Source organism: Varanus komodoensis, unplaced genomic scaffold, assembly GCF_004798865.1.
Source record: "Varanus komodoensis strain SLA01 unplaced genomic scaffold, ASM479886v1 scaffold11, whole genome shotgun sequence".
Classification (NCBI taxonomy): Eukaryota; Metazoa; Chordata; class Lepidosauria; order Squamata; family Varanidae; genus Varanus; species Varanus komodoensis.
In genome coordinates this window covers 1661421-1689350 of record NW_025335317.1, presented here as the reverse complement: position 1 = coordinate 1689350, position 27930 = coordinate 1661421, and the positions used below count along the sequence as shown (strand labels likewise).

Genomic DNA, 27930 nt, shown 5'->3' with positions numbered 1-27930 from the left:
CCCAGGGAGACCCCCCTGCCCCCATGGCCGAGCGGGACTCCTAACGCCCGGCACACAGTGTGAGGGAAGGAAAATTACTGTTCCTAAGCAGGAAGGTGGTATCTGCAACAAGGATACACCCACAAAGATCAAAACGTGGAGCTGCGTAAAGTAAAGGAGCTGGGGTGAGGCCACTGAAGCCTCTGTAAGGCCAAAGGGCCCGAGGACAGAACCATGCAAAGAGCAGTAGAAAGGAACTAGAAGAAAGTAGGCGGGTTCAAGCTGGTTACCGGTGTAAACAAAGACGGGTGAGTAAATAGTAAGCTAAGAACAAGAGTGCGTGTTACGCCAAAGTCCTGAAGGACACCGGGGGGGGGGCCGGGCGGGGACAATGGCAAAACGGCCGCCTTCTGCGGAAGGGGGCAGGAAGCTGGTGGCCGCCTGCAGGCGGCCGCGATGCGCGGGGAGGGGGGCTGTGCTGCTCGCTCCCCGCCGCCGCTCCGGGAGATACGCGGCCGTCGAGCGAGGCGGCCAAGGCCCGCGAGTCGCAAGCGGCGCCCCTCCCGCAGCGGGCGGCCGGGCGGGCGCGCCGAGCAGCGGCACGATGGGGCGGCGGAGAGGACCGCGGCCGCTGCGCCGCCCGGCCAGGGCGCTCTGCAAGCCACTGCCGCTGCTCGCCAGCCCGCGCCCCCGAACCCCGCCGGCCACGCACTTCCGGCGGAGCAGGAAGTGGCGCGGCGCGCGGGGGAAATCCGGCCGCTGCCTGGGCGCGGAGCACCGGCCCGGCGATGGCGGGCCTGGCCGGCGGGCCGCGCGACCCCTGGGAGCGGCTGGGCTCGTGGGACCGCCCGCTGCGGCCGCTGGCGCCCCTCAGCGAGCGGCAGCGCGACTCGGTGCTGGAGCTGCGCGCGGCGGCGCCCTGCCCGCCCGCCCCCGGCGAGGTAGGCGCGAGGCTGGGCGGGCGCGGCCCCCGTTGCGCGGGCCCTCGGCCGGGCCGCCCGGGAGGGGAGCGCGGGGCTGTTCCCCCCGGGCGAGGCGTTCTGCCGAAAGGGAGCTGCCGCCTCGGGCAAGGAGCCGAGGTGTCGGGGGCCGCGCTTCCGGTGCAGCGCTCCGCTCTCTCGTTCTTGACGGTTCTTTGCATGCTTGTATATCGTGGGAGGTAGGGCCACTCCCCACGGGGTAGCAGCCGTCACGTACAGAAGACGTGTACATCGCTTCTGTGTAGAAGCGGTCTATAGCAAATGGTCAGATACATGGCTTACCTCGAAAAGGTTTAGGGTTTCAAGATGTGGCCAGGGAAAGAGGCACTGGCCGTATTGTCTTTTGGAGAACTGAGCCTGCTTGTGGGAAAGGGTAACTAAAGGAAGGAATAGGTAATAAACTTAACTAGTGGTGAATACTTCAAGAATATGAATACCGCAAACTCTGTTGTATTACTACAATGTTAATTCTTTAATCGTGCCAATTAGTTAACATTTTCTTCTGTGCTTGTTTTGAGTTTATTTTATTTATTTATTTAGAAAATTTCTTGTTGTATGGTGCGATTTTACAGACGAGACCAGAGACTGGTTGGAATTACCGAGAGATTTATTTACCTGCTGGCAGGGACCATGCACTCGTGAGAGTGTGGTACCGGGCAGACGGATGCAGCTAATTTTATACTCTTTTACAGCTATGCAGGTGCATGAATGACAGTGGACAATGGGGAACCCCACTGAGTTACATTTGCACATTTTTTTTATGCTAAAGCAAGCAAGCGAGGGTACAGGGCATGACGTTATGCTAGAGCGTAGCAACAAAGGCTGCTTTGTGGTCAGCCTTGCGTAGCGTGCACATTCGTTGGGGTTCTTGTTCTTACGCGAACAGGACACTCTGATCATGCTTCTTACCCGTGACGAGCCATGCCCTAGCTGCATGTTCGATGAAGAGGGGGGTTACAACATTTCTATGCCGCCCCATTCGCCGAAGCCTCGGGGCGGCTCACAAAAGACTTCCCTATTCCTGAATGTTAGTTGTGTCTGCAGCATTTGGATCTTGCCTGATGCATTCTGGTTCTTGTGTGTGTCATTCATTTTTTTAAAATTTCCTTGGGCAGCTTCCCATTGAGGATTTCAGCAGTCTTGGGCAACCATCATCAGCTGTAACCCTGACAGCTGCGGTGCCAGAATCCATGGAAAACATCCTCTTGAAAGGTTTTTCTACTTTGGGTATGGAAAATGAGAGAATTGAAACAGCACAACAGGTAAATATATGTATATATATGGAAATGCAAACCTATCATTTTGAAGCAATATAAAGAGATACTAATGTGGGCTGTTAACCAGCAGACCAATCCTGATTCCTGTCTGAGGAGGGTTAGACTGGGATAGAAGTGCCTCTGGGCAAGTGGACAGCATGGGCAGTTGAGTGGCCCTGGTGTGGCCGAGTGGGGCATTTAGGAGGCTGGAGGATGCCTTGAATTTGTTGTATCCTAAGCTGCATTATTTCCCAAGTGTGCTCTGTTGGGTTCTGAAAATGTGCCATCCTGAAGTTAGCATAGTCATTTAACCCCTTATTTGAGTAAGAAGTTGTGGGGAGGAAGAAGATGCTGGGGAACTAAAGGAAAGCCACCTCTTCTCTCCCATCTCATGAGCTGGCAAAATTTCGGTACAGCAAATTGTCTGCCCTATAATTCTCCCTCCTTGGTTAAATTTGCTAGGGTCTTGATAGTTAGGAAAAAACAACCCTCGGCTGAGTGTTTTCAGATGTTAGGAGCTGTTTTATTTTGCTGTATTCTTTAAGTAAAACACTGTTCTATCCTGTAAGTTTCTCGGAGAGCTTTGACTGAAGGACGGATGAATGCGTTGGGCACCAGAGAACATTTCCCGGCATGCCAGCCCTGTACAGACAGGAACAGCTGCACTTGGACAGGAACAGAGCCAGACAGCTGGCACTTCCGTCTGGGTGGGAAAGCATTGGATGCTGCCGCCTGAACACACTCGGCACGCCTTTTGAAATGCGCTCCGACGGTGCGCGCATCCGCACTTGTCTTTCCCATGGGACAATGAGTGAGATGGAAAACGTGTGCTGTTTCACACAGATTCCCAGTGCTCTTAAGCCAGCCCTTCCTTCTCTGAAATAGGAAAGGCCAGTTGTAGTGTGTGCATGTTTAGGGGGGTGTGTCTGCAGGGCTTGGACCTGCTGTCTGGGTCCTTTTGCTCAGGCAGCTGGAAGTGATCTCCAGCTCACAGGCATGGAACTGGGGGGACACCAGGGTTGCCATGCTCCTCCTTGGATGGTCCTTGCCTCAGCAGCTCCCAGGTGGGGAGAAGTCTGGTTGGTAATTCTGGATCTGTGCCTTTCTGCTCCGCATTGTCTTTCTTGAAGGCTGTGTCCTTGTCCCCATCTAGAATTGTAACTGAAGGTTATGAACAATGGGAGAAGTTGAGCCATAAGCTTAACTGGGGAGGAGAACATGAGTAGTGTGAGGATGTCTGATAAGTGAAGAGTCTGCTTTGGCCGGTCATTGAGAAAGTGCAGAGTACCTGCTAGTTAACAGTTGCATCGAAGCATTAAGATATATTTTCTTTTTTAATGTGGCATGAGCATTGCAGTGGCTGAACTCTTTCCCTCTTTGTTCTAGTTCTTCTCATGGTTTGATCAACTCCGTATCCAAATGGACCAAGAAGAAGGGGCTAAATACAGGTATTTGCCTCCACTATAACTGTATTTTGAATGACAGGGTATAGAATCCAGCATTGATAAAGTATTTTATGTATTTATTTGGCTGCTTCTTTAGGAGCCTTTCACTAGCAGTGTGGAGACTGACAGAGCTGGTTGTGCTCTGAAGCATCAATACGAGTGTTTGGCATTTTATCTGTGGTGTTCCCGAAATGTATCAGTGACACCAACAGAGTATATCCTGGTTGGCGAGAAAGCCTCCATTATGTTTTTGAATTTAAAGTTAAATTTTAAATAAATGTAAGTTTAAATTAAATGCATCTTCAGTTTGAATGTAAAGTTTACCTAAATTTATTTGGTTCAAGTAATAAATCTCATTCACCCTTTTCCTTTTGCTCTCACACTCCCCACCCACCCCAATACTTGAACTTTCCATGGACTGTTGACAAATGTGGGACCATACAGCTGTAATGCTGGGTACATTCACATAGGTATAACCACGCAGAGTTCTTGCTGAATCAGTACGGAACATGTAGGTCAGAACATGTATAACTGTTTCATTTCATTGCTGTAGGCAGACAAGGGCTTATTTGTCTGGATTTGAAGAGCAGTGTGATGGCATCCTGAGCGATGTGAACAGCGCTCTTCAGCATCTGGAGTCACTGCAGAAGCAATATCTCTTTGTTTCAACCAAAACTGGGACCCTCCACGAAGCTTGCGAACAGCTGTTGAAAGAGCAGGTAACTTCAGCCTTCTCTGGAAAACATACTTTAATTTCTTAACTACGTATTTATGGATGTCCCAGTCCTGTTTATGCCTCAATTAATATTTCAGATCTCTAAATAACAGGAGCAGGTTTTTAGGCTGTTGGTTTGTTTCCCTTCATACATCGTTGTTTGCCAGTGGATTGGATTGGATTGAGTTTTTTGAAGGACCTTTTAATACTGATCTCCCATGTGATGAAACTTGATGCCATGTACAATTGAGCCGAGGGTTGGTATTATGTAGAGATAGTATAACATGGTGGCTGAGGCTGAGCAGTGGATTAGGAACTCCACGGTTCACATCCCATGTCTGTCCTTTACTCACTAGGCAGCTTTGTCATCCCTGCCACCATGTCAGCAATATTGAGATAATATTTTTTTGGGGTAAGGATTATGGCATGATCGTGCAGAGCGGCACTTTGAGCACTCCAGCAATTAAACGCTTGGTGATTACAGGATTGCACTGTTGCGTCTACATTTGTCCTCTCGGTAGATCAGCTCAGGACCCGGCAGTATGTGTGAGCCTGTTCTTAGCTGCCTCCTAGTAATCTTTTAATTTCTTTTTAACTAGTCAGAGCTTGTGGAGTTGGCCGAAAATATCCATCAGAAACTGTCATATTTTAATGAATTGGAAAATATAAATACAGTAAGTATTGTTGACACCTAGTTTTCTTTCATGTAAGAGTTATCGTGTTTTTTCAGAAGCACTTTAAAGAGTTGTATGTCATCATTAATGATGAATAACTAACATTCTAAGGCAGCTTTTGTTAAGCCAAGCACATTTCAAGGGAAGACATTGGTGAGGCATTATGAAAAATAAAATCATTTTTATCCATCCAAATAATTTAAATACTTGTAAAAATATTCAAGTTTTCAAAAGCTTTAATAATGATAGGTAAACTAACTGAAAGTAGTATTATTCTGATATGAATAAAGTTATCTTTAAATTGCAATAATTAATATCAGCCAAAATCAGTGGTCATGGGTAGAGTGTTGGACTGGGACGTGGGCAGCCAAGTTGCAGATCCCCATGAGGCACATGCTGTCTCTTAAATAAAATCTTGGCCCACCTTCCCAAGCGCACGCTGTGAAACAAACCCAAAGCTGCCTGCTGCTGAAATATGTTTCTCTGCCCCTTGCCATCTCTCTCATACAAACGGAGTTGGCAAACTCTTAGCTTAGAAACTTAGAAACAGAGCAAGTCCGGAGGGACCTCCCGGGCCATCTAGTCTAACCCCCGGCTCCAGCCGGCTCCGCTCACCACATGCGCACCATGTGCATGTCCAGCCTGTCTTCGAACATCCGCACCGATGGGGCCTCAACCACGTCCCGTGGAAGCCTATCCCATACCCTGGGGGTCCTGACTGTCAGGAAGTGCTTCCTGGCATCTAAATGCAACCTTGGTTCTCTGAGCTTTGCTCCGTTGGCGCGCGTCCTGCCTTCCTCTGCAGGGGAGAACAGGTCTCTGCCCACCTCCGTGTGACACCCCCTCACATACCTGCATGTCACCAACAGGTCCCCTCTGAGTCTCCTCCAGCTTCCTGGTGTTAAATATGAAACAAGCAGAATCTGGTAAAATACAGGTGCTTTCTCTGTTTCCTCTCTGTTGTGGCAAGGGGATGCCCAAGAGTAAGCCTAGTGCGAACCTTTGTATCCCAGGAAAAACGGCTACTGATTTTATAGGTGTGGAGGGGAAGGAGGTTCCTCTCTCAAGCAAAGGCTACAGCTGGGATTCGCAACTGAGCGCTGCAGCGTGGCATCTTCCCCCTTCAGGACTCCAGAATGTGGACGTAGTCTGAGCAGAATAATCAGGCACTGTGTTTTAAAGTCGATTTCCTTTATTCCTGAATAACTAGATGATAAGCTATGTAGTGAACTATATTGAACCGAGAGGTATTTGCTGTGATTTACTAATACTTCTGTAACATGTTTTTTCTCTCCCAAGAAACTGAATTCCCCTACATTATCTGTGAACAGTGATGTTTTCATCCCTATGCTGGCTAAACTTGATGACTGTATTATGTATATTTCATCACACGTAAGTCTTGCCCAGTTTTGTCCATTTATGTTCTATAGTACATAGTCTTGCATTTCAATTGATTTCTTCCTGGAGGAGGACTAGTGACAGCAAGATGGCAAATTCACGCCTTCCAGGGCAGTCTCGATGTTCCCCTGCTGTCTCTTGCTACTTCCTTATCAAAGCTGGAGATCTTTTTTTCTTCAGTGTCTTGGCTCATGGTCTGGAGTTTCTCCTGATTTCTTTCTTGTTCATGTCTAAAAAGAGATGCCAATTGGAAACATGTATCCATCCATCCACTGATGCATGTACTTTGCATATTATTTCTTGTCAAAGAAATCCACATCTTATATCCAGACAAAATAACTGTACAGCCTGCTTTGCTTTTCAAAATATGCTTTGGCTCCTCTTGGGGTAGGAGAGACAATGAGTTGAGAGAGTGATGCCATAGAACTTGGCTGATAGACAGAAGAGACCAGAAGTCCTCATCGTGGGAAAGGTTCTGAGCAGGAGTCCTGATGCCTCATTGCTATGCCACCTTTAGGCACTGCACACAGATTTGACACTCAGGTTGCCAAATCTTGTTAGCATCTCCCAGATGCAAGGCTTGGTTTCTTGGGAAGCTCAGCCTTAATTATAAAACACATAAGAATACTGCATGTAGCAGCCTCTTTGCTAATAGCCCACCATAACCTGCGTTGGATGGAGAAGGGTGGTAGGATGCATTGGTAGGTGAGCGGCCCTGCCTAGTTGTAACAGGTTGGGTTAAAGTACCTGTCTTTTCTTCCAACTAAAATTTTATTAAGTTTCCACCTGCATGGCAATGGGCAGCTTGAGGACATGCAGAGGCAATCAGTATATTGTCACAAAAATAAATATATACATTAAAGGGTAGCATGCAAAATTGTACAGTCAGCCAAGTTCCAAGTGCAGATCTTTTGGTACAGATTATAAATTTTGTTACTTTATTTGCTGCAGGCCTGGTTACAGGGGATACCAGCTCTTGTCTAAACTACTGTCTTTCTCTTTCAGCCAAACTTTAGGGACTATCCTATATATTTGACAAAGTTTAAGCAATGTCTTTCTAAAGCTGTGCACCTCATGAAAACATACACTGTGAATATACTACAGAACCTCACAAACCAGTTAATTAAAAGGGTAAGCTTTTGAAGATCTACTGCTGAATTAATTTATATCAACTGTGTGTGAAACTTGTGCTCCATCAAAGCCTCTAGTGATATCTCCCAAATCATTTATCTGCCTGACTTTGGCTGTTCATTTATACTTTACAGTTATCTTGGCCTCAGGCTGTTCTGAACTAGCATAGTAGTTACTTGAGAAAGTTGACGGTAGGCTTGCTCAGCATGTGTGTTCCTCCCATGTGTGGGCTATTACAGTGTGTGAATTTGGGGGGTCGTGTTGTCCTTGACAATCCAACCGGGATGCAGTCTTGCATGTAGCTGACCTAAAAGCGAGCTGCAGCTCAGCAAATAGTTAACTAACCTGCGGGGACATTGTGTGACCTAGTTGACAGGCCTGCAAAAAGCATGGTGGGTGGGTTTGGGACTGGTGGAAGGCAGCTCTCGACAAGATATACAAAAGGGGACTATAGTGAGGTGGTCTTTGGCCAAAGAAGTGTCCTCTTTCGGAGGGTGCAAATTTCTAGTCATCCTAGTAGGAAGGTGCCGGTGTTATAAACCGCCTCCCATTTTGAGACCTTTGGCGGTGTAACAATTTAAGAAGGATGTTACTCCTAGAAATGAGATGTTTGAGGCAAGATTCATGTGCATTTGCACATACTTTTAAAATGTTGCTCATGGAGTTCTTGTTTTAAAGAATGTCCCAGGTGTGAGTCTACAGAATTCTTAGTACATCTGAACAGGATTGCATAATAACTGTATTTTGCTTGCATGCTCATTCACTTTCTTGGCTTTTCACATATCTCCTTCCCACATAAATACATAAGTATTTCAGAATATGTCTTCTGTTGAAGTCTCTGTTGCCATGACTTAGCTGCTTGTACTTAGCTCATCTCACAAGCAACATTTAGATGCATCTATCTGTCTGTCTTATAGGACCCTTCGGTTGTGCCAACTTCAGACAATGCCTTTACTTTATTTTATGTGAAATTCAGAGCTGCAGCACCAAAAGTCAGAGTAAGTAAGACAGGAGAGATGATTAAAACAGTACAAGCCATGTAAAGAGTAAATCTAATCCGGTTCAGGCATGCAGGCCTTTCCCCAGTGCCTTCTGGAGTAAAATGGTTTTGGACCGCCGGTGAGACTTGACAGGGAAAGCACCAGCGTAGCCTTCGGGCAGCCACAGAGAAGGTCCTCTCCTGTGTTCCCACCAAGCATGCCTGTGAGGGTTTGGGATCAAGAATACAGTCTTTCAGATAGCCTGTCTATAAGTCGTCACCAGCACCTTGAGTTGTGCCCAGAAACAGACTGGGAGCCATCCATCCATGGTCTTAATACTTCTTCAGAAAGTGTTTTGAAATACTCTCCAGGAGGTCAGCGCTCTGAAGTCTAGGGCCTTTGACTTGATGACCTCCGTGGCAAATGGGGGAAGTCTCGGGTGATGCCAGCATTCATGGGGTGGCTGTGTACGCACAGTCTCCATGACAGCCAGGGGACTGTCCCAGCGCGCCATTGGCCAACGCATGGGAGTGGGCCATGCCCCCAATCTGTGTTTCAGCTGGACCTGGGGGTCGTGATCTGAATGTGAGGGCATCTGATTTGGCCCCTTTGCTGATTTTGGATCGCCGCCTGCCGAGGTTTAACCCGATGGCGGCTTTTCCCCTTCTGCAGAGGTGGGCACCCATTGTCCCGTGGCTTGTCCTTGGAGGCGATGGATCTGGACGGTTTCCCAAGGTCTCTGGGGATTTCTTCAGCTGACCCAGCTGGTGGGCCTGCTGAAACCCCAGTGGCTTTATGGGATGCAGAACTGACCCTGGCAGTTCACCTGGCTCTCCAAGTGCCCTCTCCATGGTGCACCCTGGAGCTGAGAGTGATGAACCGAGAGAGGAGAGGGCTTGAGTGCAAATGGAGGAAAACTCCTGGCGGTGAGAGATGCATGCATGCATGTATGTATGTGAAACATTTGTATGCTGCCCAGTTGTGCCAGAGCACCTCTGGGTGGCTCACAACCTTCAGAGAGAAGTACAGTAAGATAATCCAGCCCTGGTGTGTGCCCAGAATCGGGCCACTCGGGGCAGTGAGGGAGGCAAAGAGATGGCTGTGTGATTCGGCAAAGACTCAGTCCTCTCTCTGCTGCCCAGCAGAGCCTTTGAGGCTCTGGGTCTCCCTTGGCGCACCTGCCCTAAGAGCACTGAGGGCCACAGTGTCCCTGCCGGGCACGTCCACGGCAAGGACTCTTGCACCTGCCCGGGCTTTGCCCCGGAGCTGCGGCAGTGGCTGCTTCCTGCATCTGATGCTCCTGTGCAGGACGTGACTGAACGCTCTCGACTCCTTTCTCTCTGTTTCCCCAGACACTCATTGAGCAAATAGAACAGCGGTCTGAGAAAATGCCAGAGTAAGTAAGTTCCGTTCATTTTTGCTGAAGGGGTTCTCTCTAACTTTTTGTGGTGGAAAGATGGAGAGGCAAAAGTGGACAGCCCTCCTGTCTCTTGCCTTACCAATGAGGGGTGCTTCCTCATATACAACCTTCCCGACCCTCGTCTGACAGGCTGCAGGTATGACAAATGTCTCTTCCATATAATAGTCACAGGTACAAAAAGGCCTGTCTGGCATTGCATCCAGTTGCCCTACAAAAGGGCTCTCCGAGACCCCCAGGTGTGTCTGCCACACCCAGCTGAACTGCAGCCCAGTGCTTCCCAGTTGCACCACCGTGCGCTTTCCTCCGTGCCTCTGTTGGTGTCACTAGATGCCCTTTCCTCCCTGCCTCCCTTTGCAGGTGTCATCACTGTACAGTTGCTGCCCCTCCCTCTGTCCCGGCTGCCTAGGCAGAGAGGACTTTGGGCAACACACACAGCATGTTCCTAGCAAAGGGCCCCACACTGGGCATCCGTTTAAAAGTGAAGGTGTGGCTGCAGTACCCCTCCTGCTGGACAATTAACTGACAAGGGGGCTTGGCCCTTTAATGAGTCCCTTGCTCAAACACGGCGCCTCCACTCTTCCCTCGTCAGTTTATGCCCCAGCCTGCCTGGGACCTCTGACAACCACCCACCTTGTCTGCTACGCTCTCATAGAGAAGCTGACAGCTTAGTTCCCTGTCAAGGTCAAATCTGCAGCTGAATTGGAGCAACCTCACCCCCACCTAGCTTCCTTTGAGAGCACTGGCAGTTCTGTTCACACTGATTCTGACACTCCAAGCTCTTCTGATCAGATACTGGCTGTAAACTATAACTCCCCCTGCAGCACGGAGTTGGGCCACAACTCACACAGAACACGGGCTTGCCATCTCTTTGACAATCATGCCCTAAAATTCCATTCTCCTGTGAAATAGATTCCTCGTTATCTTTTTCTTTGTCTAGGTACCAGCAGCTGTTGAATGAGATCCATCAATGTTACCTTGATCAGAGGGAGCACTTACTGGGGCCTAGCATTACTAGCACTGTGAGAGAGTTAACAAATCAGAACAACAGAGATCATTGTGCTCTGGTAAGGTAACTGTTGCTGTAACTGTATGGTTGGTTTTTGGAACACGAGCTCAAGTTGAATTTATTAGAAAGCAGCATTTTTGCTGAGTGTTAAATGATGTTTAATGTTGAGCTTTTAGTTGTCTTTCTTGTACCATCAAGTTGTCTCTGACTTATGGTGACCCTATGAATGAATGTCTTCTAAACTGTTCTGTGCTTGACAGCCTTGCTCAGCCCTTGAAATCTCACAGCGGCGATTTCCTTTATGTAATTGATCCGTCTCCTATTTAGTCTTCCCCTTCTTCTATTTCTGTCTTCAGCTTTTTGTACAGATTTTCTTTTTTCTTATGCTAGAAACAAATCTGCATTGCATTATTTTTTGCAACAGAAAAGCAATCTTTTTTTTTTAAAGTCCACAAATTTCCAAAAGTAATGAAATTCAGATTGCCTAAGGAACTTGGATCTTACTGGCCAAACTTTGCAGTTGCATCTTTTTCATCAGATTATTTTGGGACAGCTCAGAATAGCACCAGAATACCAGTCCTTAAGATGTGCAGGGATAAGGATCAGTCGTATCTGTTTCTAAGTGCACAGAAATGGCTGTTCGGCCTGTGCATTTCTTTTCTGCTTTCAGGTCCGAAGCGGCTGTGCCTTTATGGTCCACGTGTGCCAGGATGAGCATCAGTTGTATGATGAGTTCTTCACCAAAACAACACCCAGACTGGAGTAAGTGGTGCGTTTGGCATGGCCCTTTGTTGCACCAAATGCTTACGGCATTGCTTGGATGCGGGTGGTCAAGCATGGCAGCCATTGCTCATCAGCATTTACTGACTTGGGGACTGGATTCCAGCTAAGATTTCGGGAACCATAATAGCTGAATTTGACAAAAGCCAGCTTCAACTTGGATCTGGCAGAGAGCAGAAATAAAGAGCAATATGATCATCTCTGTGTTAGCACAGGTAGTGATTAATTTTAGATGGTGAGTGAGGTTAAAAAGTATATTGAAGTCAACCAGGTGGTAGAAATTGCCTTAAATAAATAGGTTATTATCAACCTGCCCCCCATAGCCATGCTGGTCCATGAGGGGAAAAAAAATCAATATCAAGAGTTGGGCAGTACCTTTATTAGACCCAGGCAAAAGATGATGAACGTTTACGTGTATGGTAGCCTAAGATTTCTTTAATTGGCTGATAGGTCAAGTTTTTAGAAGTATACAAGCGGGTGCAAACAGAATGCTAATTATTTTTAATGGGCAAATCTTATGTGGTAAGGTCGGTAAGACTGAATGCACCAGACATCATTATAATCCATTATAACGAGTTCAGGCTGGAAGTGCTGTTAGTATAATCCAGGGGCAAGCAGTTCATTGCAGTGTGTTAGGGAAGAACTGAGCACCTGCCAGCGTGCTGTTTGGTGGGCTGCCAGGAAGGTGACTCTCCTCAACAGCCAGCCAGACACGTGCTCCCCACAGACCTCCTTTCCTGGGAGGAGCTCTGATCCTCAGAGAAACGGGAATGGCTGCTCTCGTGGGTCCTGCTTTTGTAGAATGGGTCCCCCAAGAGCCTGTGGAAACAAGTGTGTGGTAGCCCGTCGGAACTGGAATGCTGCCGGGAAAGCTCCCTGGGCGCTTTGGTCCTCCACCAGGAGTGCTGCAATTCCAGGAGCGGCTACTTCCGGCAGCCCTAGTGGCTGCTTAGAGAGAGGCCCCCCCAGTGCCCAGAAGTCGCCACCCCAGGTTTAATGGACGTAGAAGCTGCTCCTTCCATACAGGGCTAGACCCAAATCAAGCTGGGCTTGTTTTTCTTTTTTCCAGTGAACTTTTGGAGAAACTCTGCCTATCGTTATATGACGTCTTTCGGCCGTTGATCATTCACGTAATTCATTTAGAAACCTTGTCTGAGCTCTGTGGGATTCTCAAAAATGAGATGCTTGAAGATCATGTGCAAAACAACGGTAAGAGTGAAAATAAGGTTTTAAAATCAAACACTTGATCACAGTGAGAATGTATCTTTTAAACATGCTGGGATGTTCTCTGCTCAGAGACGACTGAATTTAACATCTCTGTCATTTTCAAGATGGACCTCTCTCTCAAACCGAAATGAATATAGAAGGATGCTTATTGTGTTAAAGCACCGCCTCCTCTTTTGACTCTGCAATCTTTGGTTCTCTTAGTTGGCTGATGACCGGTTCCCTCAAGTATTATTTCATGTTGCCCAGAGGAGGGTTCATTATACAACGTTTAAGTGATGAGGGAGCTGTCACTGACTCCCTGGAAGACAAGGGGATGTAAGGCAAAGTTGGAAGACTAATTTTGCCCAGATGAGAAGCAGGGCTTGGGGATGAGCTCCCTTCTTTGCTTTCTCCAACAAGCATAAAGACAAAGATGACTGCAGAGGGAGAACATTATCTTGTCAGCAGCCTGTGTTTGCTGCGTGATACCTGTTCCACATTACTTACATGCACTGACTTTTATTTCATTTTAGCCAGATGTTATCCTCTGCAGGAATTAAGTTGAGTTTAGGTGATAAGCCGCACAGTGTTTCTATCAACATTGGTTTTGGAAGTCACATAGATAGTTTGCAATCATTAGTATTATGTTTTTCACACAGATATTTTCCCCAAATTATTTGATTATTGTGGTTCTGGATATTTTTAACGTTCCTCTTTCCTTCAGATAACGGGCTATGTTAAATATCCTCCCCCCCCCCCGCACACACACCCCATACCAGATTGAAGCTGGCAGAGTGGGAGGAGGGCCAGGGGCGGTCTTTGATGCCCAAGTGGGCTTTTTGCTTTTCTGCTTCGCTTTTATGTCAAGTGGGCTTTTTGGCCCATCTAGCAAGGGCGCTTCAGAGTGGGAGGGAGGGAGACTGGGGGAGCTTCATGTATCCAGAAGGTGCCACTTTGTTTTCAGGTACTTCACTTTTGTGCCCAGTAAAATATTTCGTGCATCGGCAGTGCTGAGCACCTTGTGTCCCTAAAGTGGCAACAATCCCAGTTCAGTCCATTTCCCTTCCAGGCTGTAACACAACAAATGCGGGAGTCAAAGGGATGCCTGTGGCTGGTTCTGCGAGCCACTGTAGAGGAGAGAACATCTTGATACACTTTGTCTTGGGTATCTTGATTAGCAAGTAGAGTCTGCTGCCTCTTTTGAAATACCAGTGGGTCCGGTGCTGCAGCAGCAAAAATAAAGAGCTTTAACATCAGTATCATGTGCTGTAAAACTGAAGGCTCACAATCGATTGTTTTGATCTGGCTGGGCATTATTCTCGTGTGTGGTGGTTGCCTGACATGGACGGTAAAGTTTAAGCAAATACTGAAGAATGGTTTTAGATGTGTGGCTTTTTCTGGTAGCGGAACAACTGGCTGCTTTTGCCGCTGGAGTTAAGCAGATGCTGGAGGATGTCCAGGAGCGCCTGGTCTACCGGACGCACATTTACATTCAGACAGACATCGCTGGTTACAAGCCTGCCCCAGGGGACCTCGCTTATCCTGATAAGCTGGAAATGATGAAGGTGAGGGCTTTGCCTTCGTTTGCTTTCGAATGGACACCCACCTACCCATGTTGAACGATAAGTACCTGCACAGAGCCTTTGGAAGCATCCTTTAGTCCAAAGGTTGCAGCTGGGTTGCTAACCAGTGAACAGTAGGGGGATCCCTTCATTCCTAAAGTGAAAGAGCTGCACTGGTTGCCAGTTGCTTTCTGGACTGAATTCAAGGTGTTGGTTTTACCCTTTAAATCTCTGCTTGACTGAGGCAGTCCCTCAGAGAGGTCGATCTTGGTATGAAGCTTCTTGGTTACTGAGAGCAGCTGGGGAGGAATTTTCAAGACACCCTTGCTTACTTAACTGCTGCACTGGAAGCATAATTATTGTGGGGTTTCCCCCCAAATTTTACTTTTTCTGGCAGCAAATTGCACAAAGCTTAAAGGATGAAGATAAAAGGTTACCCACAGATGCTTCATTTTCAACCCTCAAGCTAGAAGAGCCAGAGAACTCCAGTGCGGTAAAACCTGGTGAGCTGTGTGTTTTCATTTCTATGAAGTAATTTGTAATGGTAAATACATACTAATTTTAACTGTATTTGACTATGTATACCTTTTTGGGTTTTGGAGAGAGCTCAGAAGAGAAGAAAGAAAGCCAAAAACAGTTTCAGTTGTCAGGCTGTATAAAAAGTTAATAAATAAAATGAGATATTCAGCATATGAATTGGCACCAGCTTGTTGATGTATTTAAATGCTTAATTTCATCCACATGGAGCTATAGCTGTTACTGCTTATGGCTGTTACATTCCGAAAGGTTTTTCTTGATATGACTTCCATTACAATGGTATATCAGGGAGCCGCACTCAAATCCTCAAGGCATTTTCCAGCGGTTTCAGAAAATGTCTCCTCTGATTGACAGAAGCACCACCAAGAAAATATCCCTAGTAAGACCATCACCAAGTGAACAGGTCACCCCACAGCGGGGCATCGGGGTCCTGGCCTCATTCATGGGCAAGCTGTTTCATACCGTTTTAAATCTACTTCTTCTGCCCGTTGGTGACAGAACTGGACCCAGGGAGTGCTCTTCAGTGGCACCTTCTGGGCCCAGTGCTCTTCAGCATTTTTCTTATGTTGAATTCCATATTATATTACGGAACATGCTCCCCAGAGAGGTTTGCCTGGCACCGTCACTATTCTTTTTGGTGCCAGGCTAAAACCATTTTATTTTACCAATATTTTAAGATTTTACTATCATTTTAATTTAGGTTTTATTGCCAGAAATCAGGATGCTGTGTTTTATTTTGTTTTATTCTGCTTTTCTGTCAAACCATCCCGAGACCTCGCTAGTAGACAGTATTAAAAAGGTTTTCAATACATGTTAATGGTTTGGATGAAGAAGTGCAGCAAACAATTATCAGACTGGCAAATGATACCAAACTGAATGGGATAACTAATACCTTGGAAGACACAAAGAAGGTTAACTTCCATAGATTGGAGCACTGACTTGAAATCAGCAGAATGAAATTCAATAGGGACAAATGCCAAGTTCTGCACCTTGGAAAAGGGAAGCAGATACTTTGTTACAAGATGGGGAATACTTGGCTCAACAATGCTGCCAATGAGAAGGGTCTTGGAATTGTTGTAGATCACAGGCTGAGTCTGAGTCAACAATGTGATACAGCTACAAAAAGGGCTGTTAACAGAAGTATCACTTCCAAATCAAGTGAAGGCCCAGCTCCCTTTTACACAGCACTAATTAGACCTCAGCTGGAGTCCTGTGTCCAGTTCTGGGCACCACACTTCAAGAAAGATGCGGACAAGCTAGAAAGGGCTCAGAGGAGGGCAACAAGGAAGATCCAGGGGCTGTAAACAAGGCCCCGCAGGGAGAGATGGAAAGAACCGGGTACATTTAGCCTCAAGAAGAGAAGACTGAGGGGAGAGCTAATAGCACTGTGCAACTACCTGAAAGGCTGTCACAAAGAGGGAGGCCAGGATCCCTTCTCCATCTTCCCAGAGTACAGGACACAGAAAAATGGGCTCAAGTTACAGGAAGACAGATTCCAGCTAGATAGCAGGAAAAAATTCCTGGCAGGGTAGTACAGCAATGGAACCAGTGACCTAGGGAGGGGGTGGGCTCTCCCACACGAGAGGCATACCGATGCAGCTGCACAGCCACCTGCTGGGGGGGTGTCCTGCACTGAGCAGGGCATTGGACCCGATGGCCTTCTGGCCCCTTCCAACTCCGTACCCGCCTCTCCAGGAAAACCCCTCTCTGTCCTCTTTGCTGGCCGGGCGTGGCCCCCACCCTTGGGGGCAATGCTTCAGCTCATGCCCTGCAGTGGCAGGATTGAGGAAGCTGGTTCTGCAGATGTTATTCTGCGTAAGAAATCAGCCCCTTAAACACTGGGAGACACTGCTTTACAATCGATATTTTACAGCAAAAATGAACAGTTCTTGGGGGAGAAGAGTCTTGCTGTATCGCTAGATGCAAGTATACCAATCTAAGCTTTGTGCCATTTTGAATTTCTGGATCATACACAGTCATGTAATGAATATTTAATTGGTTAACAAAGATGCTGTATATTACTATGAATACTCTTAAATGCAAGGCAGTATCAAACCTTCTGTGTGTCTTCCGTATTACAGATCCACTGGAATCCAGTAGTCTTAGACTTCACAGCACAATTTCACCTGCAGATCTCCACGGAATGTGGTACCCTACTGTCAGAAGGACGCTTGTTTGTCTCTCGAAACTTTACCGATGTATTGATGTATGTATAATGCGTTGTCTTGCCTCTGACATTAAGTCTTTTAATTTTGAAAAGCATCCAAAAGCCCATATATGAACGTTAGAGCTGCAGTGGGAGTTTCAGCAGTGTTAAAAACAAACAAAAGCTGCTTTGTTGTTTAGACTGTTCAGAGTCAGACATCATGTTCACACCTAATGCTGCCTTGCGTGGTGCTCTGGTTTCACATGCTCACGTTCCCACGTGCCCTCATCTTCCTTCCAAATGGCAGTGCCCATCCTATCAGCCCCTGTGGCTGGGAGTCAATCCCAGGGTGTTTTACTAGGGAAATGACAAACTTGGAAACAGTTGAATGTCTCTAGTACTGAGGCAAGGCACAGCACAAGCAGTACGGGGCCAGAAAGCAAAATCAAACCAAATACTATCAGAACTAGTGGAAAACCCATCAACACAACCATCGTTCAAGTCTGTGTGCCAACAACAGATGTTGAAGAAGAAAGAAACTTTAACAAGGTGGGATCAGTAATGCACCAGAACAAAACAAAATAATCCTTGGTGACTGGAAGGCAGAAGTAGAAAACACAGCAGAATCAAATGTTGAGGCAAAATTTTGCCTAGGGTCAGAAAGCAAGAGCTTTCCCTGGGAGCAGAAATGACAAAACTAGGCTGCCATGCTTTGGATGCATCATGAGAAAGCAACATGCACAGGAGGGAACGGTCGTGCTAAAAAAGCTGAAGGCGGCAGATCAAAGGGAAGGAGATGGATTGGACCCCTCAAGGAAGCCCCTCAAGGCTTTGAACGTGAAGGAACTGAATGGCGCTGCCATGGGCATTTTGGAGGGCAGTCATTTGTAGGGTCGCTGTAAATGGACGAGTTCTGGGAGCACGGCGGAGATGCAGGCAGCCTACTGTTTAAGCACCCCTGATATATGGGGGTGCCGCACTTTTACCCACGCGGCAACCAAACCCATTCAGCGAAATGAGAAGAGAGGATGGGGAAGGACGCCTCTGCCAGCCCAGTTGTACACCTCTAAATGGAGATCTGGCTCCATATGCGTTTAAATACCTTTTTCTGTGGAAGAATGTATATTAAGAAATTCAGGAGTTCTTGAATAACTTTCTAGTTCATTGTTTATCTTGAGCACAAATTACAGCTGATGTACAGAATAGGCTGGATCGAAACTAGTTTTCTATTTAAAGTAATGCAACTGACGTTAAATCATGACCGACTTACCCCGTTGAGTTCAATTTAATATGGAGCCAATCCATTCTCTTTTCTCAGACACTAATATGAAACAGAAATTGGGAAAAGTACTAATGAAACATCAGTATTTCATCCCTAAACTACATAGTACTTGTTATAGATGTGAACCTTCAATAAACCTGAGGGAGGAGAACTGGAAGCATATGGGCCTATATTTTTTCAAAATCTACTCCAGAAACAAGCAAGGACCACCAACTGCTCATCCACTTTATGAATTTAAATTTGCGTAAATGTAAAATACTCAAAATTAAATATTTTTTATGATCAAAAAATTCTTTACAAAATTTAGAAAAAATTAATAGGGGTTTCAGATTACCAATTAACTTTGCATCCTTAATCTTTCTCTTTAAGGAAGCATTGTTTATTGGACAGCTAAACCTGATAATATTCTGAAAAATGAGATGAAGCAAACTTCATGTCTATCAGTGCAGCTTGATTGGCTGATCAATAATCCATGTTCCCTCACTGAGATTTGGCCTTGTTTCTGAACCTTGGCTCAGCTTTTAAGTGTTACTGTAACGCAGCCCTATTTATAACTGAAGCTGGTATTTTTAAAATATGAAATATTTCAGTATACATTTGCTAAAAATGTGAAATCTAAAGTATATACAACGTTGCAATACATATGGTTATTGTGCGTGTTTTGGAGTCCTGTATCATGCACATCTGATCATCTGCATACTGGTCGATTTATGAAAGTGTTTCTTCCTCAGAGGGCGGTGTTCCAGGGATTGTCACAAGAGGCTTTATCTGCCTGCATACGGTCACTGCTGGTAGCTGCAGATTCTATTACTAAAACCAAGGTCAGGTAATATTACTTTCGGAAGGATGTAGTTCGCTATCTGTAACTGTGGGGTAAAGAAGCTAACATAGGGAAGCTCTTTAAACTGGTTCTGGAAGTACACAGTATGAATTCTGAGGCAAGAGATAATGATAGAAATATTTAAAATTTAGGTCCCTCCTAAGGAGTCTGTATAGCAATGCTTGGCAACTTCAGAGGGTCTGGGATCCAGCTTCCTACCACTGGAACCTACTGAGGGCAGCACTCCCCCCTGACCCCCCCCCCCCCCCAAAATCAGAGGCAGCCAAGAAGTTTCCTTTTCATTTTAAAACAAGGCTTGTGGGTAAAGCAGGACCTTGTTTTGAATGTGTGATTTTACCCCCTGATCACAATATTCATTAAAAGAAGGCCCTTTACACCACATTGTGTTAAAGTGAAATGTAAACCCAGTAAGTGTAAAGCCAATGAAAGCATTAATTTCTGAATGCAAAGGATATTAATGATATTAGGGCTCTGTAGAAAGGGGAGGGTTGCTTCTAAACTGCGATATCAAAATTACTGCTAAGAATGATACCTGTATGCTTTGAGTGTCTGCTGTATATTGAAAAAGAAGACAAAACCAGAGAAAGAAATAAAAGGATATATAAGAAAAAAATACATAAGATATTATTTAAATTACTGTACAGCAGACAAAGAAGTAGAAGTTAAAAAGCCATCTGGAGGGAATAGATAAGATGGAGGATGTTGGAAGATGGAGTGAGCTTAATTTGAACTTGGGAGAGAGACTCCAACTGTGTGTCAGGAGTTTGAAGTTTGGCTCTCCTCTGGAAACACTGGATTCAGGGATTCATTGGTTGTATTCATTTACATGTCCACTCAGTGCTTACAGACGATCTGGTGTGGCTGTTGGCAGGTACTTAAGCTCCCTTTTGACTGAAAAGTCAAATAGTAAAGCTGAACATTTAAAGAGAAATATTACATACTGTGTGTTCTTCTGTGCTCCATGATCAGTTTTCTTGTTTTGCTTGGATAACTGATCTTACCTACTAATATGTGGAAAAGTCTGTAGGCTCCATAAACATTTGGTTTGTTTTGGTGTAGGTCATGAAGGGCACCTGCTGTTCATTCAAATGCAAAAGGAAATGGCATATTTGTTGAGGTTTTTATATCCTGTTCATTAGCCCTGGGTTCTCAGAACGGCGATACAATAAAGCCCTCATAAAATTGTATAATAATGACAATCAGTCCATGCAGAACAGTAATAACAACAATAAATTTAAACCTGTTTTTTTTTAAAGAGCAGTGGACAGTTTCTGGAGGACATGTGTGCATGTAATTGAGGTTGCCAAGAGATAAAATGGCAAATGGGGACATTATGAGCTGCTGTTCCTGAATCTAAGGAATAAGCACGTTCCAAAGGACCATGATAACTTCCGTTGAAGTAACCTAAATCAGTTTAAAACTCTTACAAATTAAAGAACACACTTATATTTTCTTTAATACCTAAAAAGAGCAATTAAATGGTAGCAGATTCTAATCAAGTGTAACGTGGTTGCGGGGCACATTCATTTGCAGGAGTCATTAGCCCTGTTCAGGCCTCCTCTGATCACGTGGAAGAGGTGCGTGAGGAGAGGAAGGCCTCCAGCCCTTCCCTTCCTCTTTCCGGGGGGTTTCTGTGGAGGGCTTCCACAGATCGGGCAGCTGTCCCCTTCAGCCCCCCGCCCCCCAACAAGTACAGATGTGGCTGCAGCTCTCCCACTCCTCACGCAAGAGGGTATCTGAGCAGGGGCTGTGCATGCTGTGAACGGCGCGAGAGGGGAGAGGAGACCAGTCGTAGACTCCATAAGGGCTTAAAAGGTGTGCAGATGCTTTAATGGAAGCAGTAGATCTGGGTAGACTAGAGCAGAAAGCACATACAAGTGTTTTCTCGCTTAGTGCCTTTTTGTTTTGACATTAGTTCCTTGTTATGCTTTAGACCCAGATTGACGGACAGCTGTTCTTAATAAAACATCTTTTGATTCTTCGGGAACAAATTGCTCCGTTCCACACTGAATTCACCATTAAGGAAATTTCCCTGGATCTTAAGAAAACTAGAGGTACTGAGCTGTGCTGATCTCTCAATCAGAGCAGGCTTGCTCCTCTTCCACTATTCCAAAGAAGAATTCACCCAGGCCTGCCAGATGAAGATTTTCCTTTGAATTTTAAGAACTGCGCTTAGTATGTTCTGCTGCTGCTGATTTTATACTGTTTCTGTAATGCAGCAATCAGATACTTTGCCCCTGGCTTTATTCTGTATTCCTTATTTTTTGTTTTAATATTTGTATATTTTAATGTATATGATCCATGCGATTTCAGATATTCAGCAGTTTAATGGTACAGTAAATAAAAATAGTACATTAAAATATAAGTGCAAAAGTTAAATACTTGTTTAAATGATTTTGCTTTCATAGATGCTGCATTTAAGATACTGAATCCTATGACTGTTCCACATTTTTTTAAACTAAGTAGCAACAATGCACTGATACAGTTCTTACTGGAGGTAAAAAGCTTCCCTTTACTCTGCATGGAAAAAAAACTATTTTTAGAATGTGGGAATCTCTGCAGAAGAGCATAACCACTGTCTCTGTGTTCCAGGGCACTCCAGAGATCAGGGAACATTACATTGACTCCAAGAAGGATGTGGATCGGCACCTGAAGCTTGCCTGTGAGCAGTTCATTCAGCAGCAAACCAAGCAGCTTGCAGGGCCTCTGGAGGAATTTCTCACAAAGGTACTGAGATACTATAGACTCTGCTGGGGTCTTAGGCTGAGGCAGCAGGACCAGACTTGCAAAAACATTTGTGCATGTGGAGCAATTCTGGTACTGAAATCAGATTCCTCTTCCACATTTTTGTCTGCTTTCCTGAGCCGCTATTGCATATCTTCCATTGGTAGAACTTGGGGTCAGAGTAAAGTGATTCTGCAACCCTTGGGCCTCTCCATCCTTGTCTTAATCAGTGTGCTTCAGTTAAGTGTTACAGAATAAAGGTCACATGTGTTTATAAATACTGAGCGTTTGTGCAATATGTTCCGTGTTCTCTCTATCTCGTTACTTTAGGTCTCTGCTTTGAAGACGATGGCCATGCAGAGTGGACCCACGTACAACCTCTTGCAGCAGCCCTGGGCACAGCCAGGTAGTGTGACGCTCGCACGGCTCCTGCACACACAGTGGGTCTTGGACTGCAGACTCGGTTGTTCTGGATACTTTAGACCAGGGGGCCAGGTGAAAGGTGCCGGCGGTGGGCGCTGGCCGCCAGGGCGGTGTGGGCGGGGGGCGCAGGCCAGGGTGGGGGGCGCGTGCAGAGATCCTTTTCTCCGAGCGAGTCCGAAACGATCTCCGCACGAGCAAGCCTCAGCACGCACGCATGCACACGCGGCAAGTCCAGAACCTCTGTGGCGGGCCAGATTCGGCCCACGGACCGTAGTTTGAGGACCCTGCTTTAGACCAATACACCCGTATACCAGTTTGATTCAGCAGACTGTGCATACAAGGACTGAGCTTGCTGTATTGAGCCACTGCCTTTAAACTGTGAGAATTCTTGGGGAATTACTCTTTGAGGAAGATGAACGAGTATCTCAGTCGTAAAGATGAGGGGAAAGGTGATCAAGCAATCAGGCTGCAAGCATCTAGAAAAAGAATGCGGTGAGGGTTGGAGCCACTATGACTTTCTCAAAAATAAGACATGCCAAGCGTCTTTCTCTCTGCCATTGCTAATTATTAGCTCGCGAGATCAAAGGAGCAAAACATTTGGCAAAGTCTCTGTTATACGCTGACAGGAAGATAGCATTTTGTCTAGAAGGCAGTACTGTTAGGTGGATCCACAGATGGGTCACCAATCGCGCCCAGTGATGTCAATTTTTAGGGAAGTTTCCCGTGAACTTTATATATTTATTGAACTTGCTGACTAGACTGGCAGCCATTTCATTCAATGAGTAAGGAATTTCCAGCAGTGAGCAAGGATTTCAGCCACTTTGTTAAGTTACATAAGCTGAGGTGTGTGTGCTAGATAGGTATCTGTGAGTTCCTGGGATAATGGTTGGCATATAAATGGAATGAATGAATACATACATGCCTTATTTCTTTAGACATTTATCTTAATTTTTCCAGAAGGTGGCTTGCAATAATGTGCAGTTGTATTCTTACCAAAAAGGAATCGGAGTGTTAACTCCAACATTTTCATGTGTGAAATGAATGTCAGAGCAAAGGCAACACTCACAGCTTTACGTGATTGTCCTCTTTAGGAAGAAATTGAGAAAGGGGGGGAGAAACCCTGGCTGCAAAAGCATTTCAGAAGGACAAGTTCTTTGGCATTAATATTTGTTTGAATTTTATTTCTAGCAAAGGTCGGTGACTTGGTGTCTTCAACATACAAGACGATAAAGACAAAACTCCCATCAACATTACAGAGCATGTCACTCTACTTGTCCAACAAGGACACAGAATTCATTTTGTTCAAGCCAGTTCGGGTAAGTGTTGTTGGCAGCACTGTTCCTCTGTCTGCAGAAGAATAAACATCTAATCGGGTTTTTAAGTCCTGCTGCACAATCGCTTTCATAATTTCTGTGAAACTATGTACATTCTCTGAAATAGACATGCGATGCTTTTCTGTGGCGCGCCCTGCAGTTCTTTCGTCTCAAAGCATCATGCAAAATGTTCCCGCAGCTAAAAGCCAGGCCTGCTGCTGCCGCCACCGTCTCCCGCGTGCTGGCCTCCTTCCTATTCTTTCCCCTATCCTTCTGCTTTCTCCCTGCTCCATCCTACAGGACCAAGGAGGTTGTGCCCTTGCAGCGTCTGCATATGCCTTGCAAAGATGATTTGGTGGGAGGTAAAAGTCCGCAGCCCCAGCACACATTTCAGGATGAGATAACCCATGCTCTTAAATTAGTTGCTTTTCTCTTTCTTAAGCTACCAGGGTCTTAAAGGTGTGCAAGCGACTCTTCCGCATTCCTGCAGGCGTGGCATCTGCAGGATTTCTGTTGTGCAGAACACACCAGCTCCTCATGTGATTAAGCTCTCCTGTATGGGGGCATCTCTGTACAAGATTTTAGTGCCTGTTGGCATCATGCAGAGATGAGCAGCTCAGCCTAACCGCACCTGCATCTTTGGCAGCCCCCAGCCCCAGATAGGACAACAGTGGGCTGAGTGGGCCAGTTATGCCACAGTCCCATTGAAATCAGTGGAACTCCAGCTGGTTGGTGCTAATTCATCCTGTTGACTTCAACCAGGGTGAAACATGGTGCATCCCCGTGCCCTGGGGTAGGTGCATTTTCTGACCTGGCGGGCACGTTCAGCAATTTGAAAAACTGTCCGTAGGAGGCACAGTTAATCACAAGGGGCAGGCAATCCTCGATCTGCCCCTCCTTTTCTCACACATGCAGACGCCTTCCATCAAGACACGGCAGTGCGCATCCCTCACCAGCCTTCTGGGTCGCTTGCAGCTGGCTTGGCCGGACCCTGCCGGAGCCTGCTGCTCCCCCTGGCTGCCAGTCCGCAGCTGCCAGACAGGAGTGGAGTCCTCCCCTCCCCTCCCCTCCTCTTGACAGCTGGGCATGCTGCAGAAGAAACTATTAGCCTGCAGTCATTCGCCATCCTCATTTCTTGGGAATGTCCTTGAACCCTGCACATATTCCAGAGCGTCCTTGGGAAGTGAAGGAGGCAGGAGCCTGGGGGCACTTGCTCTGCTTTGAAGCTGCTCCAGCTGCCGCTAAAGACAGTATGTTTCTTGCCCTGGAGAAGAGGCGAGCGCCTTGTGTGGGAGTGCATGGGTGCTGTCTGCCCCACTGCATGCATTCATGTCTGCAAGCTGATTTTTGAATGACAGGATTTCTTTTTCTTTTCAAGAACAATATTCAGCAGGTGTTTCAGAAACTGCACGCTCTATTGAAAGAAGAATTTAGTAATGAAGATGTCCAGATTATAGCTTGCCCTTCAATGGAACAGGTCTGTAATGTAGCCCTTTATCTTTCTGCCCCTTTAACCTTTTTTAGTTTTGAGACACCCCCACCCCCAAACTCTAAATTAAACACTTTTGTCTTTCAGGTAAACCTCCTTTTGTCAATAACAAAATAGTCTGTTATTTGAGAAACCTCCTCCAATTTTGGGTCAGGCAGGAAGGACAGAAGAACATTTATTTCAAGTCAGCAAAAACTTGGTGCAAACAGCTTTTACTTTCATTCTAATATCAGTGGAAAAGATGTACTGAAAAGGAAACGGAAAGTCCTGAATTTAAAAAGTAGGGATCTAAGAATATCTTGAATGACACTACAAAGGCAGGACTGAGCCAAAGACTTTTGGATACTTGGAAATATAATATAAAGGGGTAGGTGGATATGGGTGAGGAACACAGTCAGAGTGCCAGACCTGAACGGATTGGTGCAACAGCGGGCGCCTGGAGAGAAAAGCTGCCTTACCTGTTGCCCAGGGAAGTGAAGACGTGGGGGGCCCTGTGTGTGGGGCGGCCGTGCGCTGGGAGGTCACAGTTGGCTGCAGCTTCCATGTGCACGACTGGGGTGGAGCATCCACACTGCGGCCTACACACAAGCAATAATTATCATTTAGAAATTGAAAATAATTTTGTAGATTTGGCCATGGCCTGGAGCAGAAGGGAGTTTTGCGATAACTTATTTTGCAGAAATCCAATTCCTAATTATACTTCAAGTGAAAAGTCATCTTCACGATTGTGTGTGTGTGTGTGTGGCGGGGGTAAGGGACTGTAATTAACTGTAAATTTTAAAGTTGCTGAGATTAAATACATTGGAAATATTACAAGAGTCATTTTGCTTTCATTAATTCGGTCATTCTTTTCTGTTTGTCTTTGATGTGTATACAATGTCTTTGCTAATTGCAGACATACAAAACTGTATAGTTTCAAGTATTTACATAATTGTGTATATAATTTAAAATTCTTTATATAATCTGATGTTCCTGTTTTGATTTTTTTCCTTTTAAATAAAAAGTTGCTTTCTTATCTTGGGCTAGTTTATTTTGTCTACTTTGGAAGCAATTGGATTCATTAAGAAATGACCTGGTCATAGAAGGAATGTGGTAAATAGGACTGAACATTAAGGAAACTATGATCATGACTGCAGAAGAATTATACAACCTAAATGCCATCAATGAAACTCTGAAAGATTCTGCATAGCTTTGGCTTGGTCATCAATTCAAAGGGAGACGGCAGCCAAGAAATTGGAAGGAAACCAAGTCTTGGAAACGCGTCAGTGAAACTAGAAAAGATCCTCAAGCATCAGGGCACGTCGCTGGAGACCGAGACCAAGGCCAAGATCCTCCACACTGTTCTTCTTCATGGTCTCCATCACGTGGATGGGCGCTGCACCTGCCTGGAGCTGTGCTGCTGGGAAGACCCTGCAGCTGAGAGCGTGTTGGCAGAAACCCCTCCCCGTCCTGGCATCCGTGTATGCACAGGAGAAGTCCTGCCCTCTACCCGTATTCTCTTTGACCGCCGTTGGTCGGTCTCGTCGCCTGCCCCATCGCTTTTGGGAAGATCATGGAGCTGCGGGCTCCCTGTCCATGCCAGAGCAGGCTGGGCGTTTGCGATGACACTCACCTTTGGCGGGCAAGGTACACTTGCCGTTCAGCTCTGTGTGCTGCAGAGACGACGAGAAGAAGGGCAGGCTGCTCAGCTCTGGCTCTTCGGGCAGGCGCCTGTGTATGTGTGCAGCCCACCTGGTGTCTCCTCTGGGGTCACGGGCTAACATGCTTATTGCGTAGAGATCAGAGCTGACGGAGGTCAAGGTCAGTCTATCAGATCCTCCCTCTGTCCCGCGGCCACAGTAGTGAGGGGACTGAGGAAGCAGGCAGGAGCTCTCCCGATATGCTGAACTCCGAGGGCAAGCAAGGGGCTCCCACCAAAACCCCATCGGCGGGCTGCGTGGGGTGCAGGCTGCCCGCATGCGTGAGTGCACAGGGGGCCACTGGAAGAGCAGAGGGAAGAGTCTGCCTCTCCTTCATGGGCTCATGGTGGTGTCTTTGTGGTCTTGTTCCAATTTTGTTTTCCCACTCAAGATTATTCTGAGACATTTGGGCTAGCTAGGCGACGGCAGCGTATCTTAACGCATGACTTCTGAAGCCTGGTATTGTCACCCACAGCAATTCTTTGGAGGAACTTTAGACCATGGGTCCTCGAACTATGGCCCGCGGACCGGATCCGGCCCGCCCCAGAAGTTTTGCACTCGCCCCACGTCCGCAAGCAAGCAGAGATCAGTTTGGACTCACCCAGAGAAAACGATCTCCGTGCAAGCAGACCACTGCCTCCCCACACATGTGTCTTGCCCCTTCGCTGGCCCACGCCCCCTTCCCCCTGCCGGCACCACCTTGGTGGGCGCACCACTGCCGGCACCTTTCAGCTGGCCCCCCGTGGAAAAAGTTGGAGGACCCCTGCTTTAGACCAAAACCCCTTTAGATTACTTAGTCTGCAGGGCACCGTGCTCTCTCACATGCAGCACAACATGGCCGTCAGTCATTCCTGTATGGCCATCCAGAAATGCCCATTTCCCAAAGAAAAGGGAATTCTAGCCCTGAAAAAGGAAAGCTGCAGAACCACCGGTCTTGTCAACATGATCATAGCAGGCATTTCCC

General features: G+C 46.4%; 1 protein-coding gene across 2 annotated transcripts; it reads left to right on the top strand.

Annotated features, from left to right (window-relative positions):
• Positions 1–278: 278 nt before the first annotated feature.
• On the top strand, positions 279–26097 carry COG3 (component of oligomeric golgi complex 3). Of its 2 annotated transcripts, none has more exons than XM_044420215.1 (23): positions 279–287; positions 2075–2221; positions 3602–3663; positions 4214–4379; positions 4975–5049; positions 6349–6441; positions 7453–7578; positions 8496–8576; positions 9911–9954; positions 10916–11042; positions 11655–11746; positions 12834–12973; positions 14375–14535; positions 14930–15035; positions 17151–17275; positions 19229–19318; positions 21272–21392; positions 21747–21835; positions 21931–22065; positions 22393–22468; positions 23674–23801; positions 25177–25275; positions 25375–26097. In XM_044420215.1, the coding sequence occupies exons 2-23, from the start codon at positions 2150–2152 to the stop codon at positions 25402–25404; spliced, it is 2238 nt and encodes a 745-aa protein (XP_044276150.1). In that variant the 5' UTR covers positions 279–287; positions 2075–2149; the 3' UTR covers positions 25405–26097. The 2 variants fall into 2 exon arrangements, with proteins under 2 accessions (XP_044276150.1, XP_044276149.1); XM_044420214.1 differs by lacking the exon at positions 279–287 and adding an exon at positions 768–920.
• Positions 26098–27930: the final 1833 nt, after the last annotated feature.

Excerpts from the sequence above, each read along its gene's own strand:
- COG3 (XM_044420214.1), top strand. The coding sequence starts at position 768 with ATGGCGGGCCTGGCCGGCGGGCCGCGCGACCCCTGGGAGCGGCTGGGC. Across the intron at positions 8,577-9,910 it reads CTGCAGCACCAAAAGTCAGA|ACACTCATTGAGCAAATAGA; the intron begins GTAAGTAAGACA and ends CTGTTTCCCCAG. Across the intron at positions 12,974-14,374 it reads AGATCATGTGCAAAACAACG|CGGAACAACTGGCTGCTTTT; the intron begins GTAAGAGTGAAA and ends TTTTTCTGGTAG.